At 46.6% G+C, this 17106-nt stretch overlaps 1 protein-coding gene across 1 annotated transcript in view; it reads left to right on the forward strand.

Moving 5' to 3' along the window:
- The first annotated feature begins 1164 nt into the window (after window positions 1-1164).
- GPATCH1 (G-patch domain containing 1) overlaps window positions 1165-17106 on the forward strand; it is a 39442-nt gene continuing 23500 nt past the window's right edge. Inside the window, exons 1-8 of the mRNA XM_080908932.1 lie at window positions 1165-1245; window positions 8019-8153; window positions 9220-9305; window positions 10159-10319; window positions 11214-11311; window positions 12281-12339; window positions 14220-14462; window positions 15718-15865. Coding sequence (XP_080765058.1) covers window positions 1173-1245; window positions 8019-8153; window positions 9220-9305; window positions 10159-10319; window positions 11214-11311; window positions 12281-12339; window positions 14220-14462; window positions 15718-15865 — 1003 coding nt within the window. The 5' untranslated portion in view covers window positions 1165-1172. The remainder of the gene's footprint in view (window positions 1246-8018; window positions 8154-9219; window positions 9306-10158; window positions 10320-11213; window positions 11312-12280; window positions 12340-14219; window positions 14463-15717; window positions 15866-17106) is intronic.

The raw sequence follows: 17106 nt of genomic DNA on the forward strand, positions 1-17106 counted from the left end.
GAATTGTTAACAGTTCCGAGCTTGTCAAAAATAAAAGGAAGAAGGAAAACCCGGGCTTCCAGGAGAGGTTTTCATACCAGCCCCACACCTTATTAGCTGAACTTAGCTTTTATTATATTTTGTTTGTTTGCTTGCTTTGTGGGACAGAGTCTCTCTATGTAACAGAGACTTGGCAGTCCTGGGCTCACTTAGGCAACCAGGCTGGCATCGAACTCACAGAAATTCCCCTGCCTCCACAGAAACTGCCCCCTGCCTCTGCCTCCCACGTGCTGTGATTAAAAGTGTGAGCATGTAAGCCACCATGCCAAGCTGATGATTTTTTTTTTTTTTTTTTTTTTTTTTTTTTTTTTTTTTGTCAGTTCTAGGACCGATCCTGGGTCTCTGGGGTGGAAATCCAGGTCTTCAGACATGCTCAGCTCCTGCTCTACCACTGAACTGCACCTCAGGCCCACACGTCCTTTTTTTTTTTTTTTTTTTGTTTCTTTCTTTCTTTTTCTTTTTTTCTCTTATCTTTTTTTTTCTATTTATTTGATTATTTTATTACAGTGTCTCGTTGTGTAGTTTGGGCTGAAGTCCAGCTCTCTATCCATGTTTGGTATCTTGTTTCTTGTCTTTGACCAATTAGCATGCAGGGTTCTGATATTCCCGGAGTCAGCGAAGCAGGGGTGAAGGGCGCCAATCGCGGGACAGGTACGCTGTATGAAATTACAGAGACCCCATCCCGCAGCCGGATATTTGGATGGTTTCCAGCATCTTATCACTGGGTCCTTCAGTCCTCAGGCAAATGACAGGGCCAGGATAGGGTGTTACAGAAACCAGTATCTTTTTTGTCGTTTGTTTGTTTGTTTTTTCGAGATAGGGTTTCTCCGTGTAGCATTCGCTGTCCTGAAACTCTTGTAGACAAAGCTGGCCTCGAACTCAGAAAGTCTCCTGTCTCTGCCTCCGGACTGCTGGGATTAAAGGCGTGTGCTTCAAACGTCCGGCACAGATACAAATCTTGTTTGCAGCCGGTGTCAGCCTTGAATAGGACTATGATCTGCAAAGACGAGGTAACACTCTCCCCTAAACAATTCAATTTTGTAGTGTGTTCTGGTTCATGGAGGCGAATCTGTGAATATTTTTGGCCTACAGAGGTTCCCGTAGCGAGGGGGCGGAGCCCGGAAGAAAGCAGGATGGCGGCGCTGGACAGTGACAGTGAGGAGGATCTGATAAGCTATGGAACGGGCCTGGAGCCTCTGGAAGAAGGTGAGGGTCCGATGACTGGCGGAGTCTGCGGGCTGCAGGCTGGGAGTCCAGCAAGTGGGCGACAGCGACATCTCGGCCTGGGTCTGGGCTCACTCGCTGTGGGCACAGGGAACGAGCTTGAGAGGCTTGTGCACCACACTTGGGCGCCGCGTTCTCGGGGGTGGGGGTGGGGGCAGAGAAGGACGCGGAGGGGTGGGAGATGCAGGAATGACTAGGCAGCTTGGGAGGGTGGTCAGTCAGTTTCTTGTCGCGAGGGAACTTTGCACCCGTACTTGAGAGTAATAGAAATCAGACCTGGAAAGATCTGGGGAGAAACACTTGAGATAGGAAATTCCTAAAGTGGCAGACAGCTTAGCAGTCGAGGGATAGTCAGGACAAGTGTGGGTGGCACTTGCAATGGTAAGGAATTTGGAGTGTGCGTGTGCGTGTGTTGCTGTGGATGGAACTAAGGGCCTCGTGCATGCTAGCCGAGCACTTTACAACTGAGCTACGTACCCAGCCCCAAGAATTGGAATCTTTCCTTCTTCTAACAGGGTCTCATGTAACTCATGCTGACATCCAACCCACTACATAGCTGAGGCTGGACTTGAACTCTTGATCCTTCTATTCTTGCCAACATGTGCTTGGTTTGCAACTGTGTGCCATCACACCCAGCTAGGAGTTTGGCTTTTATACTAAGGGTAGGAAAAGTCCTTGGTTCAGTTTACACAAAGAAAAATGTATCCCCCCCCCTTTTCTTTTTTGGGGGAGGGGTGGAGAAGGGGGCAGTGTCTTACTATTTTCACTTGGGTGGATCACCGTATTCTAGCAGCCTCTGTCTCTCAGGTGCTGGTGTTTAAGGTGTGTACTGCCCTGCCCTGCCTGGCAGGATGCAGACTTTGTTGGTGAGACTTTCCCCCACTTCCACCCCCTGCTTCCCATTCTGACCTGTTGGTTATACCTCTGAGATATATTTTCATCAAGACTCTAACTGTTTTTTTTTTTTTTTGGAAGAAGTGAGTATGAGATAGGGTCTTTTTGTATAGTCCAAGCTGACCTTGTATTTGTTAAATATGTAGACCAGGCTGGCTTTAAACTCAGGACTATTCTCCTTTCTTAGCCTTCCCAGTACTGGGATTACAGCTTTTGCACATCACATATCATATATGTCTTAGACAGTTCTTCTATGACAGAGTCTCATGTAGCCCAAGCTAGCCTCAAGCTTTTCTGCAGTGAAGGCTGACTTTGAACTTCTAGTCCCGCCCCCCTTCCGCCTCCCAAGTGCCAAGATGACAGGCCTGTGCTACATGTCCAGTCTGTGTGGTTTTGAGGATGAAACTCTGCTTCTGTGCTTGTTAGGCAAGCATTCCACAGTTGAGCTATATCCCCAGCCCAAGCTGTTCTAATCATGTTTGTCAGATCCTGGCTCTACCCCTACTCTCTGCTGACCAAGGGGGGTGAAAAGGGCTAGTTTCTGTGCACATTCTTGTATGTTTTCATGTTGTCCTTGTGTTTCCTCAGAGACGTTTGTGTTACTGCATTTTTATAAGTGATGAATTTTCTTTATCCCAGCTAGCCCCCGAATAAATGAGACAAAGAGACCCTAAGATTTATTTGCTCAAGTTTTACAGCATAATAGCCGAGCAGTTATTCATCTACTCTATTCCTCTAATCTGGCTACGCCCCTGCCAAAATCCATGTGATGCTTGCGTTTTAGTATCGATCTGGCTTTCTCAGCTGTAGTTGTGTTCCCATGGTGTCTCCTTGACCCATTTCTCTTCTTTTTTGCTCATCCCTTGGCTGGGATTGGAAGACCAGCCCTATTTTCCGTGCTGCTCAGCCATTGGCAGATCAGTTTTTATTGACAAATCAGAGAATAAATGGGAGCAATGTTTACAGGATGCTGAGGCAGGAGATACTTAGAATAAGAATTACAACGCCGTGTCCAGATCACCACCTGATTTGGAGAGAAATTGGCCATAGGAATAATAAAGGATAATTTTTACACAGTATATAGTAACCTAATGTGTACATATCCGATTTACACCATTCCCCTGGTTTAAAGTCTCCTCAGCTCTGATCGTAGAGTTCTTCTCCAGGTAGACTGTGGGGTGGAACATGGGCCATCACAGCTATTTCCCTAATTCTAGCATTTGTTCAAGACAACTGAGATCACACTAGTTCTCTTGACAATCACAACACCCTATGAATGTAAAGAATCAGTTGAAGAGGATCTTTGACTGGAGGAGTTTCAAGTTTAGTAGAGAAGGAAAGCACGAGATTTGCAAGTTCTAAAATGTGTGATATTATTGGCTACTATGGAAGAGGCTGCAGGGGACCAACAGGGTGCTGTGAAGACTGGTTAGACAGGATCTGTGGAAGAAGAGGTCAAGGGTCACGCATGCACAACATCAGTATCGAGCATCCGTTTGTATTGCTTCTGTGTTTCTGGTCGTGTGGTTGGTTCCTTGGGAAGAGATATGCCGTTAAGCCATCAACCGTTTGACCTGGATTTTTCTAATTCTTCCTAGTTTTAAATCACATTGTTATTACTGTGGTCTGCATGTGCCCATCTTGTGTGCAGGGGTCAGCGGCAACTTTCAGTAGTCAGTTCTCTCTTGCTAATCCCAGAGATTTTTTTTTTAAAGATTTATTTATTTTATTCATATGAGTACATTGTAGCTGTCTTCAGACACACCAGAAGAGGGCATCAGATCTTATTACAGATGGTTGTGAGCCACCATGTGGTTGCTGGGATTTGAACTCAGGACCTCTGGAAGAGCAGTCGGTGCTCTTAGCCACTGAGCCATCTCGCCAGACCCTCCAGTTCTTCCTGTTTTGAACAAAAGTTAGAAATGAAATAAACTGGTCTAACTATTGACTTGTAGAATTTTCTCTTTTTTGATCTAGAGAGATTTATTATTTATACACATGCATGTTTATGTTTGGGAAGGGCTGCCAAAAGAGGACATTAGATCTCTTGGAGTTTTATTTACAGGCAGTTTTGAGCTGCCTGGTGTAGGTACTAAGGTCTGAACTTTGGTAGAGCAGCAAGTGCTCTAAACTGGTGAGCTATCTCTCCAGCCTCTCTGGAAATACTGTGTAACTTCAATGATAGAAGCTTTCTCCCTCCTCCTTCCCTCCTGGTCTCCCTCCTCCCTCCCTCCCTTCTGCCTTCCTGGTGCTGATCCCACTCTGTAAGGAGGAGCTTTGTTACAGCCCCTGATGTACGCTCTCCAAACACTTTGAAGTCTCTGGCTGCTTTTTACAGCACAACCAGACCAGTAATCACTCTTACTCTTGTTTGAAGTTGGACTGTCAGGTTGGGTAAACACTGGTGGAGGACCAGCTCCTTTGATTTAATTAAACCTTAATTAAAGTTGCTGGTCCTGACAGCAAGGATTATTAGTTAAATATTAGCTGGGGAGTTTAGTGACAGTGACTGGGAAGGAAGAAGTCCACAGTGCCTTCCTGCTCTTCCATAGGCACCATCACCCCATTATAGAACTCTCAATTCCAACCCTCCTGTACAGGGTCATTTAGGGCCGTCCTTTTTTTTTTTTTTTTCTTTTTTCTACTTGGTGCCATGACTACCATCCTTAAACCAACCTAGACATCCCTCAACGCAGAGGATGTCACAGACCCTGTATCACCACGCCCAAGGCTCTGTGCTGTCAATCTTTTCTTCTGACTCCACCTCACACTTCTTCCTGCTCCTCTAGTGCAATTGGACTGTCTCAGTTTACCTGACATTCTGGGTTTTTTTTTGTCCTTTGTTTGTTTGTTTTAAATGGGGAGGGGTATGCTTTGGATTAAGTCAGGGCTTTTTGCATGCTAAGCATGCATTATTCTATATTAGGATTCCATTCTTCCTAAATTCAGCATTGCCCTATTAGGCTTCCTGTTTGATGGCAGAAGCTAATGGTTCGCTGGAATTGTGTCTTCACCTGCGGCTAACAAATACCTTTATGCTGTCTGACACATGCACACGGGTGGGTCTCCCCTGCTGGTTTCTGTGTTTAACTTTTTCGGCCAGCATCTAGAACCCGGCATCTTCCAGAGGCGAGGCTTTTGTGAACTTGCGGCTGAGGAATAAGTTAGGAACAGTGTGGGTGGTAGACCTGGCTTGGACATAGAGTTGAGATCTGGCTCAGCTCTGTGCTTATTAACTGGGGACCTCAGGCAGCTACTTAATAAGTACCCTATCCAGGTATGATAAATGAGCAACTTAGCCCCTGATAAGGCGAGAATTAGTTGTTGTCTGTGGTCATGATTACAGCAGGTCCTGGCTAAAGTACCACTTCCTCTCTGGAGTTTTCCATCAACCCAGTTAGAGATGGCACCATCTCCTTAGGAGTTCTGTGGGGCTTGGCTGGCCACACCAGTGGCTCTCATGACCTGCCGCCACTAGTTCCACTTAGTTGTCTGCAGATACTATCGTCTCTTCACGGTTAAGAAGGCTGCGCACCCTCCCTCGCCTTAGCCCAGCTGCAGGGGATGGGCGAGTAGGGAAGGGGAGCAAGCCCGCCACGTATGATGCTAAACATTCCACAGCACTCGGGACATCTCCCCACAACAAAGACTTACACAGAACAAACTGTCAGTGGTGTTGAGATTGCAAATCTGACCAAGACAGGAATAATGCCAGACGCATACAAAGTAATGGAGTGTGTGTACTAAGTTTTTAAGAAATAGGAAAAATTAGAGTTGGGGCTATAACCCACTAGGCAGAGTGCTTTCCTGACATGCTTGAAGCTTTAAGCTATCCCCAGAACCACACAAAGCCATGTCTGCCATTTCAGTACTCAAGAGGTAGAGTTGGAAGGTTCTGAAGTTCAAGGTCATCCTTGGCTACGTAGTGAGTTTGAGGCTTCAGGTTCACCGTGGGCACACTGGACCCTGGCTTTGTTTTTGCTGTTGTTTTACTTTTTAAAGCAAACAAAACAACAGTGAAAATTCTGCAGGATGAGACCCTGGCTGTAGCCCAGTTTTTTTAAAGTAAAAATGGCACCATAGTTAACTGAGTCTTGCTATAGCAGGGCTTTGTGCATGGTTTGTTTATTGGTGCTGAGAATGAAGCCCAGGGTGTCTTTCGTGCTAGGTAAAGGCCCTTCTCTGATCTGTTACTCGGTGATATTTAATTCTTGTTGCTACCACAAGATGTGTTCTATCATTATACTAATTTTACAGTTTTAGGAGCCAAGCCCTAGAGAGATTAAGTCCTTTGCCCAAGACCACAAAATGAACAGGTTGTACCACAGGAGGATTTGAACTCAGATTACCTGGCCTCTTAGTATAGCTCTTTTTATTTGGTAGGGAAATTGGTGTGTGTGGGGGGTAGCTTTTGAGATAGGATCTCTTGTTAGCCCAGGCTGGACTCAAACTCACAGCAATCCTCCTGCCTTAGTCTCCCAAGTGCTGGGATTACAGGCATACATCATTATGCTTGACTTTTTTTTTTTTTTTTTTTTTTTTTTTTTGATGACAGGGTTTCTCTGTGCAGCCCTGGCTGTCTTAGAACTCACTCTATAGACTAGGCTGGCCTCATATTCAGAGATCCACCTGCCCCTATCTCCTGAGTGCTGGGATTACAGGCATGCACCACCACTGCCCGGCTATGCCTGGCTTTTTAATTAATCAATTTTGTTTGAAAAATAAAAACTGGTTTAATTAAAGAAATCATGGGTGTACCTGGCTTGTTGGGAATACTGCACTCAGCGACACAAAATGCTAGTAGCAAGAATAGCAATGCTAGCTAGCCTCTTAAAAGCACTTCCTGTGTGTTCCACCTGCTTCGGTCTTCACAAGTGTTGTCTGATTTACACACACAACCTTGAAATAGCTCCTGATCTGTTTGTCTCTGACTGGGGTCTCTAGCGCAGTCCTGTTTTCCTTCGGGTTGCCTGGATTACAGGCATGCTCTCACTTTTAGAGTTGGGGAAGTCCAGGCGTAGAGAGGCTCAGCTGACTGACGGCCAGCAAGAGTAAAGGTGGAGTTAGGGTTGGAGAGTGTGCAGCGTTGTGACCCACCTCATACCCTCAACTGACCACAGACCTGCTTCCTGTTCCGTACATTTGTGGATAGCGAGTATGTGCCACTGAACCTGGATCCCTTTCACATTTTAAACAAATGCAGAGCTTGGGGGTGGGGTGGGGTGGGATGACGGGGTGAGGACATCCTCTTGGATGAGGAGGAGGAGGAGGAGGAGGAAGAGCTGTGGGAGGGTAGACCAGGAGAGGGATAACGCCTGGACTGTAAAAAAAAATTAAAAGTAATTAAAATAAAATAAGTATTATCGTTTTTTAAAAAATAAATAAATGCAGAGCTTTTGAGTTGTAGGTAGCAGTTCGTGTCATGACATCTAAAACTTGAAGTCTAAGGAACATTTATTTGCCTTAGGCTAAACGTGCAGCGGCCTCTGCCTGTACAGTGTGACAGCCCGTTCTTTTTCAGACAGGAGAGGGATCAGTAAAGGTAAAGGTGCTTGCTGCTAGCATGAGTTTGATTCCTGGGACCCACACTGTAGTAAGAGAAAGTGAACTCTCGTGTATGTGGAAGCACTCTCTCTACTGAGCCCATCCCCAGCCTGGACATTCTTGCTGCAACATATTTCTTAGCATAATCTTTCAGAACATACTGTTTTGTAAACTAAAAGCTAACAATGTCTGCAAACAACAACTTCAATTAAATGGATATCTATGGAGTTATAAGTGAATAACAATTCATTCTGTTTAAGAAATGACATTTTCCCTAGATTCTTTCTAACTCATCATACCTCTCTCTCTCTTTCCAGGTGAAAGACCAAAGAAACCCATTCCTCTTCAGGACCAGACTGTCAGAGATGAGAAAGGAAGGTACAAGCGCTTTCACGGAGCCTTTAGTGGCGGTTTCTCTGCTGGTTACTTCAATACCGTCGGCTCGAAGGAAGGTAGGATTCTGCAGGAGCCAGGAGACTGTTGACGGATAGGAATGATGGTGCTTAAGTTCCCCCTCCTGCCTTTTGTCTGTGTGACTGACTTTCACCATGTAGCTCAGGCCAGCCTGGAAATCCAGACTCTCCTGCCTCAGACGCCCCATGCTGGGGTGATAGGCATGAGTCTCCATGTCTAGTTCCCCTCCTGACTTTAGTATATGTGCTGCCGAAGCGAGCACCCCTCCTGACTTTAAAAATAAAGTTGTTGGTACATACGCCACAGCGTTCAGAGATATTCTTTGAACATCTGGGTTGCTCCTGGAGTTGACTTACACACACTGTTGGGTGAAGCCTGATAGGGAAGAACCTTTCTCCTACTTTGTGGAAAATGGAGAGATTCCAACCAGGTGGCTAAAGCCACTCGTTTTGCTTTGCCCTGAGTACCCTCAGGTAGACACCCAGTTAATCATTGGCTGTACCTCTGAGCACTGACTAAGAAGGTCAAGTGTCACAGGTGTTTTGCAGATTTGCAGATGAGGCAGCTGGGGATCATAGGGGTTATAGAGCCAGGATAGCATCAGGACTGTCCAGGAATTATTTGACACAGGACTGCACACATCAGCTACTACTTACTCATGACCTGTAGAAAAGTAAATTTAAATGTCACACCGTATTGTATAATCAATTCTGTAATTAAAGTAATGAATGTTGCTTTCTATTTATTTATTTCTATTTATTTTGAGACAGGGTCTCACTATGTAGACCAGGCTAATCCAGAACTTGTGATGTAGACCAGGCTGTAGCTCCATCTGTTCTGCCTCCTGAGTGCTGGGATTACAGGCATGTACCATTTGATTGACTGAACACTTTCTTACTCAGGGGCTGAGGGTAGGACCCAGGACCTCACTGCAGGTTAAATCAAACATTCTACAACTGAGCCACATCCCTAGTCTGGTCTACCGAGTAAGTTCCAGGCTGGCCAGGCCTTTGTAACGAGACTCCATCTTAATAGACAAATGCAAACAAGCAGCCAGTGAAAAGCTGTCTAGGATCATCAGATTCTAAATTCCTTCCCTTCTAGGATGGACACCTTCTACCTTTGTGTCTTCAAGACAGAACAGGGCGGACAAATCTGCCCTTGGACCCGAGGATTTTATGGATGAAGAGGTGAGTCAGGCAGTGACAGGGTCCTCGCTGGTGCTGCCTTCTTGCTCCCCAGAAAGCCCGTGCAAGCTTTCCTTCCTGTCTGAGGCTTCGCCTCTTAGGTGTTATGCCCATGCCTGCGTTCCCTTCTGTGGCTCCTCCATCACTCAGATACCTGTGCAGGGGACCCTGGGACAGTTTCTGAAGTCAGGGATGTCATGTAAACACAATGTACTTGGACATCTCTAGTTGTCTCTAACACTGAGTTAGAGCTGTGGCTTTTCACAGGAACTCTGAAGCAACCCGTGGTTTTAGGAACTGTAAGCTAGCTAAAATTAAACTCCCATTCCCTTAAAACAACCTGAGCATGGATTCCCCCATGTACACAGTCAAATGCAATCCAATAAGCTATAAGCTAGCCGGAGGAGAAAAGGAGCTCCTGGGTCTTGCCATGTAGCTAAGGCTGGCTCTGAACTTGCAACCCTCCTGCTCCAGCCTTCCCTAGTGCTAGGATCACAGGCAAGTTGCCACCAAACCTGACTTCTCTTTCTCTTTAATTTTGATTGTTTATTTAGTGTATTGAGATGTTTTGTCTGCATGTACGTATGCACACAAGAAGAGGGCATCTGATTGCATGGGACTGCAGTTATAGACAGTTGTGAGCTGCTATACGGATGCTGGGAATTGAACCCAGGATCTCTGGACGATCAGCCAGTGATCTTAACCACTGAGCCATATTTCCAGATCCCAGACTTCTTTTTCTTGGCATATTTACAGGAAACTGATCTCTATTTAAAACTTTGTTGTGTGTGTCAGTACAAGATCATTTGTGTGTGTCTATAAATGAACTAACTCTGTTTAATTTTCTTCTTTGGAGGATCTTAGTGAATTCGGGATAGCACCTAAAGCAATTGTTACCACGGATGATTTTGCTTCCAAAACCAAAGACAGAATACGGGAGAAGGCCAGGCAGCTGGCAGCTGCTGCAGCCCCTATTCCTGGAGCTACGCTGCTTGATGATCTCATCACCCAAGCAAAGTGAGGGGGGTTTGTAAGCGGGCTCCTCGGCAGGAGTGCTTTGTACATGCGTGCCTGTCTTTCTCAGGGACAGCTCAGCTGCGGGCACAAGGTCTGACTGCAAGACTAAGAGAAGGAGTTTCACCCAGAGTGACTCCCTTTATCCCTGCAATGGAAGGCTGCTAGGAACTGGGGTGGCTTCCCTCCCTCACCGAGTGGGTTCTGTCCTGCCTGCATCCTCCCCACCTCCCCTCCCCTTCCTTCTTTTCTTTCTCTTCAACCCTCAGCTTGGGGACACTTTTATTAGTTTAGAAGATATATTCCCTCCCCATAGGCAAGGTATAAATCTCAGTAGTTTCCTAGAGACCGAGAAGAGGAGAGACTAGAGACCTAAAAAGCCAAGCCCTTAAAAGCTGGTGTGGAGAGCAGATGCCGGGTGGGGAGGGGAGCCTTCCGTGAGAATAAGGAAGACCAAAATGTTGGTGAGGCCTGAAGTGCTAGGGAAAGCCTTCTTAGAGAGACAGAAAAAAAAGGAGTTGTGGTTTCTGATTAAGCGGAATGGCTGTTACCCGGCTCTCAGTTTCTGTATACTTTATCTTCCGTTCCTGGGTGTTCGGCCTGATTAGAATTTCTGGTGTCCCTGGGCCACAGGCTTCCTTGACAAGAACTTCCCAGAGTCTCTATAGGCCCATCCAGGCCAAATAGGCAGATGTGTGTCTCCCCTAGTTCAGATGTGTCCAGGAGCCCACTGGCCGGTCCATTGTGTTGTGGAGGCAGGATGTGCCCCCAAGCCCACAGGCCGGTCCATTGTGCTATAGCTACTGGGTGAGCACAGATAAGGCCGGCAGAGGAGCTAGAGCAGGAGTTGTTTACTAACAGTGAGGTTCACTGTCACTGTTTCCATATCCTGTCTAGATTGTCTGTTGGCTTTGAATTGCTAAGAAAAATGGGTTGGAAGGAAGGGCAAGGAGTCGGCCCTCGGGTGAAGAGAAAGGCACGCAGACAGAAACCAGGTAGGCCCTCTTGAGGCCCCTTCTGCAGCATACGTTCTGGTTGGTTTAGTTTTGTCTTGTAAGACAGGGTGGAAGTCTTAAGTTCAGGCAGCCTAGAGCTCTCTGTGTAACTCAGGCTGGCCTCGAACTCATGATTCTCCTGCTTCAGCCTCCTGAGTGCTGGGCTTACAGCTGTGAGCCATGACCCTTAACTGTGGCATAGTTTTTTTTTTTTAAAAAAGGATTTCTTTATTACTAGCTGGGCATGGTAGCACACACCTTTAATCCCAGCACTTGAGTGCAGGAGCCCTGGGAGGCCCCGGGAACTGGAATTAACAGATAGTTTTGAGCTACCATGTGGGTGCTGGGAATGGAACCCGTGTCCTCTGCATGAGTAACAGATGCTTTTAGCCATTGAGCTTCTGACCTCTCCAGCCCCACAGCATATTTTGAAAAGCTGCATATTTCTAGAGATAGACCGCTGAGTCAGGTAGCATGCTCATAGCTTGAGGTTTTGGGTATAATGCACAGAAACTTCTGGAAGGATTGTACAGGTTCACATTCTTACCAGGAGTGTGGATGTTTGCTTTGCAACCACACCTTAACTGAATCACAGAGTCACAGTCAACATTACTATTTCCTCCTCCTATTTATTTATTTACTGGTTCTGAGGATTGAACCTAGGGCTTTACATATCCCAGGCAAGGACCGTATCCCTGAGCCACACTACACTCCCTGCTCAACATTATTATTTTCTGCTCTTCCCAAGCCCTGTGTCCCCAGACTGTGAGTGAACCCTTTGCAGGAGTAATGTCCCTTGGGTCCTTGCAGTACATTATTGGAACACAGGTGGATTGGGCCCGTCATCCACCCGGGACCCTAAGGCCACAGCACATTTACAAGTGCAGCCATGTGTCTCTGGGGAGCGTCAGTGGCTCGGGCTTTATTGTTCTTGGCTCATGACTAACGCCTTTGGGATCTCTTTTGTAGATCCTGGAGTTAAGATTTATGGCTGCGCTTTGCCACCCGGAGGCTCCGAAGGCTCTGAGGTATGTTACAGTAGAACGTGCTACTTCATAATGGTGAGACTGTAGGCTGGCAAGCTGGGAATGTAGCTCAGCGGTTGAGCCTAGCATACATATACAGAGTCTTGGGTCTGATCCCTATTTCTGAGAGAAAACAAACTGCCAGGCATGCTGGTGCACAGCAACAGCTAGACCGAGGCAGAAAGAAAAGTCTCAAGGTCTAGACTAGCCTAAGCTACATAGTGAGACTCTGCCTCAGAAGAGTGGGATAGCTGGGTGCTTGCTGCCAGACCTGACCACCTGAGTGTGGTCCCCTGGGACCCAGATATAAGGAGAGAGCTGACTCCCACAAGTTGTCCTTTGACCCCAGCATAGACTCTGTGGCATCCATACCTATGTGCACACACAGTTTCTCTCTCTCTCTCTCTCTCTCTCAACAACATGCTAGCACTATAGCTGTGCCAGCTCTGTCCTTATTTATTAATTAGTTGGCCGATTAATTGAGACAAGGTCTCACCATGCAGCCCTGGGTAATCTGGAACTCACTGTGTAGAGCAGGAGATCCTCCTGCCTCTGCCTCCCAAATGCTGGGATTAAAGTTGTGCACTGCCTGGAGATGGGGTGCTGCTCTTCCAGAGGTCCTGAGTTCAAGTATCAGCATCTACATGGTGACTTACAATATCTATACTGAGATCTTACAGAAGCAGGTATACATGCAGATAGAACACTCATATACCTAAAATAAACAAACATATTAAGGAAAGAAAAGGTTGTGCACTATCATGCCCTGCCAATTCTTAGTTATTTGTTTATTTTGTGGTGGCGTTTAAACTAGGGCCTTGCAATGCTAAGCACATGCTGTACTGTTGAGCCACACACTCTTAGCTTTTGTTTCATAGTCTTTCTTTTTCCTTTTTTTGTTTGTTTTGTTTTTTCAAGGCAGTGTGTGTGTGTGTGTGTGTGTGTGTATGTGTGTGTGTGTGTGTGTGTGTGTGTGTGTGTGTGTAACATGGCTGTCCTGGACTTGCTTTATAGGTTTATAGGTTTAGCTGGCCTCTAACTCACAGAGATCTGTCTGCCCCTGCCTCCTGAGTGCTGGGATTAAAGTCATGTTCCATCACCCCCTGGCTAGATTCTTTTTTTGAAAAAGGTGTGTGCCTGCTAGTTAGTCTCTGTGTGTGCAGGTGCCTACCGAGGGCAGAAGAAAACTGACAGATGCCCTGCAACTAGAGTTGAAGGCAGGTGTGAGCTGCCTGATGTGGATGCTGGGAACTGAACCCTGGTTCTCTGCAAAAGCAGGGAATGCTCTTTTAAAGATTTATTTATTTATTATAAGTACACTGTATCTGTCTTCAGACACATCACAAGAGGGCATCAGATCCCATTACAGATGGTCGTGGGCCACCATGTGGTTGCTGAGATTTGACCTCTGGAAGAGCAGTCAGTGCTCTTAACCACTGAGCCATCTCTCCAGCCCCCTCAGGGAATGCTCTTAATGACTGAATCCTCTCCAGCCTCTGCTTATACTGGTTCTTAACCTGTGGGCCATGACCCCTTTGCGGGTTGAACGACCTTTTCATAGGGTCGAATATCAGATATTTACATCTCAGTTCACAACAGTAGGGACCTGAAGTAGTTTTAATTAGCATCAATAGTAACTAGTATTTAACAACAAAATAATTGTGTAGTTGGGGTCACCACAACTGTATTAAAGGGGTGGGTCGAAGTCTGCCGTGACGTTGCTTTTGTTAGCATCATGTTTTTCCAGGGTTGGGATCTGGTCATTCACGGCCGCAGTAATACAAGCCTGGCAACTGTTTTGTTTGGAACTAATCACTGAACTCTAAGAGGACTTGACACCTGATAGTGACTCACCTTACTTCCTCCTCAAACATTTGAAACAGGATGAAGATGACGACTATTTGCCTGACAATGTGACTTTTGCTCCTAAAGACGTCATGCCTGTGGATTTTACACCGAAAGATAATGTACATGGGTTGGCCTACAAGGGCCTGGATCCCCACCAAGCATTGTTTGGAATGCCAGGAGAACACCTGAATCTTTTTGGTGGACCATCTGAGGGGACCAGCCATCTTCTTGGAGATGTTGGACTGAGTAAAGGAAGGAAACTGGGCATTTCTGGCCAGGTAAAAGTTTCTGTGTTGTAAAAGCAGGAACACTGATAAATAAGTATACTTCCCAGGGTAGGTTAGTCCATAGTAGGTACTTTGTTTGCTCAATGAGGACTTTGAAGTCCTATCCTGTCTCCCCATGAACCCCCACTTTTTTCTCTCTTTCTCTCCCCCTCTTTCTTTCTGTCTTTTTCTATCTCTGTTTCTTTCTCTTTCATTTTGGGGAGGTTATTCTAGTGTATGGAAGGCCCAGTGTTCCAGCCCCAGCACTGAAAGAGAGAGACAGACAGACAGACAGACTCAGGGCCTTGCATACTTTTTAACAGAGCCATAAGCTCACTCCCAGATTCTGTTTCTCTGGAGGTCCTTTGGGGGCACCTGTGATGCTTGCCACCCTAATTCTAAAAATGGTGCCCAAGAGCCTGTGGTGTCCTTGGTGGAAACCCATGTTCCCCGATGGGAGCCTGTTTTCCCATCCTGGTGGGCCCAAGAAGAAAAGCACGTTTCCAGTATTTTGATTTAATCTGATTGCAACTGGGGGCCGGAAAGATGGGCCAGCAGGTAGATAAGCTGCTTCGTCCTGAGCTAAGCCTCCTCTGGACACCGCACACCCTGACCCAGGAGCACCTGGGCCATTTTGACTCGGAGGTTTTGTCCTTCCGGAGCTTTCTGTTGCCCACCTTCTCATGGGTTTGCGAAAAGGAAAGTGGGCCAGCGTGGCGCATTCCTTTAGTTCCAGTACTTGGGAGGCACAGGCAAATGGACCTCTGTGAATTCCAGGCCTGCCCGGACTACATGAGAGCAAGTTCCAGGATAGTCAGGGCGACATAGTGAGAGTTTATCTTTGTTTTGTTCTTTCTTTGCAAGCTTTTCCTATTCTTCCAAACAAATAGTCAACCTGTGGCAGGCTGTTTCCCACAAGAGTTCAGACCTCGGCCCTGCTGACAGTGACCGACAGACGTGTCTGCCGTTCTCTTTTCAGAGTTTCTGTCTGTTCAGTGCTTTGTGGGTGTTCTTCACGTCTCTGCCCGTGCCTGTGCTGGCGTCCACTGATGGGGCTGAAGGATTGCGCCTGTGCTACAGCGGCACTCTGCTCTGGTCACAGCTTTTCAATAGACCCGAGACTCTTCTCGCCCAGGGTTCCCATTTGCCTTCCTCTCAGTGATCTGCAAGTGTCCACGTGTCCGCTGGGTCCTTAATGCAGCATAGCCCTGCAGTGCAGACAGACCCTCCAGCCTGGGAGCCCTGTCTGAAACCTTGTGTTTTGCAGGCTTTCGGTGTAGGTGCCCTGGAAGAGGAAGATGATGACATCTACGCCACAGAAACTTTATCCAAGTATGACACTGTGCTGAAGGACGAGGAGCCTGGAGATAGCCTCTATGGCTGGACGGCCCCCAAGCAGTACAAAGGCCAGACAGGTACCTCTCGGCAGCCCAGATGGTAGGACTGCTTGTCAGGCTCCTGGGAAGAAGGGGGTGCAGGCTCTGGTACTGCAGCGCCAGACTGTAGAGGAAAGGGTTATCAGTGATGCAAAATGTGGGGCTGAGAGGCGCTTTTCGTGGTTAGGGTCATTGGACGCTCTTGCAAGGACCTGAGTTTGGTTCCCAGTACCCACATGGTGGCTCACAGCCATTTGTAATTCCCATTCCAGGCCATTTCATGCTCCCTTCTGGCTTCTAAAGGCCCCAGGCATACACATGGTACAGGTACATACATTTTGGCAAAACACCTATAAACATCAAACAAAAAGATAACCAAAAATATGCAGGGTGAGAAACAACAGAAGCTGATATAGTGGCTCATTTTTATAATTCCTTCACTTGGAAAGCTGAGGCAGGAGGATTGCTGTGAGTTTGAGGCCTGCCTTGCAGCATATAGAATATAAGAAATGGGATTTAAGCCACAGCTAAAGCCAGCAGTTAGTTAAGATGGGACGTCCATTGGAGCTGGAGAGGCTTGGGGCCAGGAGATGACTGTGTGACCTGCGGCCATGTTGTGGTCAGACAGCACTGAGGACTCAGAGTTCAGGGAACTGGAAGATTCAGCCAATTTAAACAACAGGCCAGAAGACCAGGTTTGGGGACAGGTGACAGTGCCAACAGTCTGTAGCACAAGAGAGCTCAGCTAACCTGCCACCTGCCCCTGAGGACTCAACATGTCTGCAGTCAGACATGGTCACTCACCTACCTTTTTTTTTTTTTTTTTTTGTAGTTAAGGTTTAACTGTAGCTCCCGAGCTGGTCTCAAAGCTGTGCTCTGTCTGCTTCCAGCTCCCAGGTGCTGGAGTTACAGATGTGATGATTATAAATATTGGTGTCTCTCAACATAACTTAAATCACCAGACAGTCTGTGGTGATTCAGATCCCCTGGTTAAACTGCCATTCCGGTCCTGATCTCCAAAAATGGTGCAGGTAGAGAATCAGGGGTGTCTAATAGAGCCAGTCAGCACAGTGCCCTAGATTCTGTCACAGTACCCCCTCCCCCAGTGCCCAAACAATATACAGTTTTACATATGATAAATTAGAAATGTTACCGTATATGTCCCATAGTTAATGTATGGAGTCCATCGACAGTACGTTACATGTTAATTATCTAATAATGTAAAGTACTAATTACTAACTGAGCATACTCTAGACACTAATGGGAGAATGAAATTAATA

The sequence above is a fragment of the Micromys minutus genome (assembly GCF_963924665.1).
Source record: "Micromys minutus genome assembly, chromosome: 32".
In the NCBI taxonomy this organism is placed as follows: domain Eukaryota; kingdom Metazoa; phylum Chordata; class Mammalia; order Rodentia; family Muridae; genus Micromys; species Micromys minutus.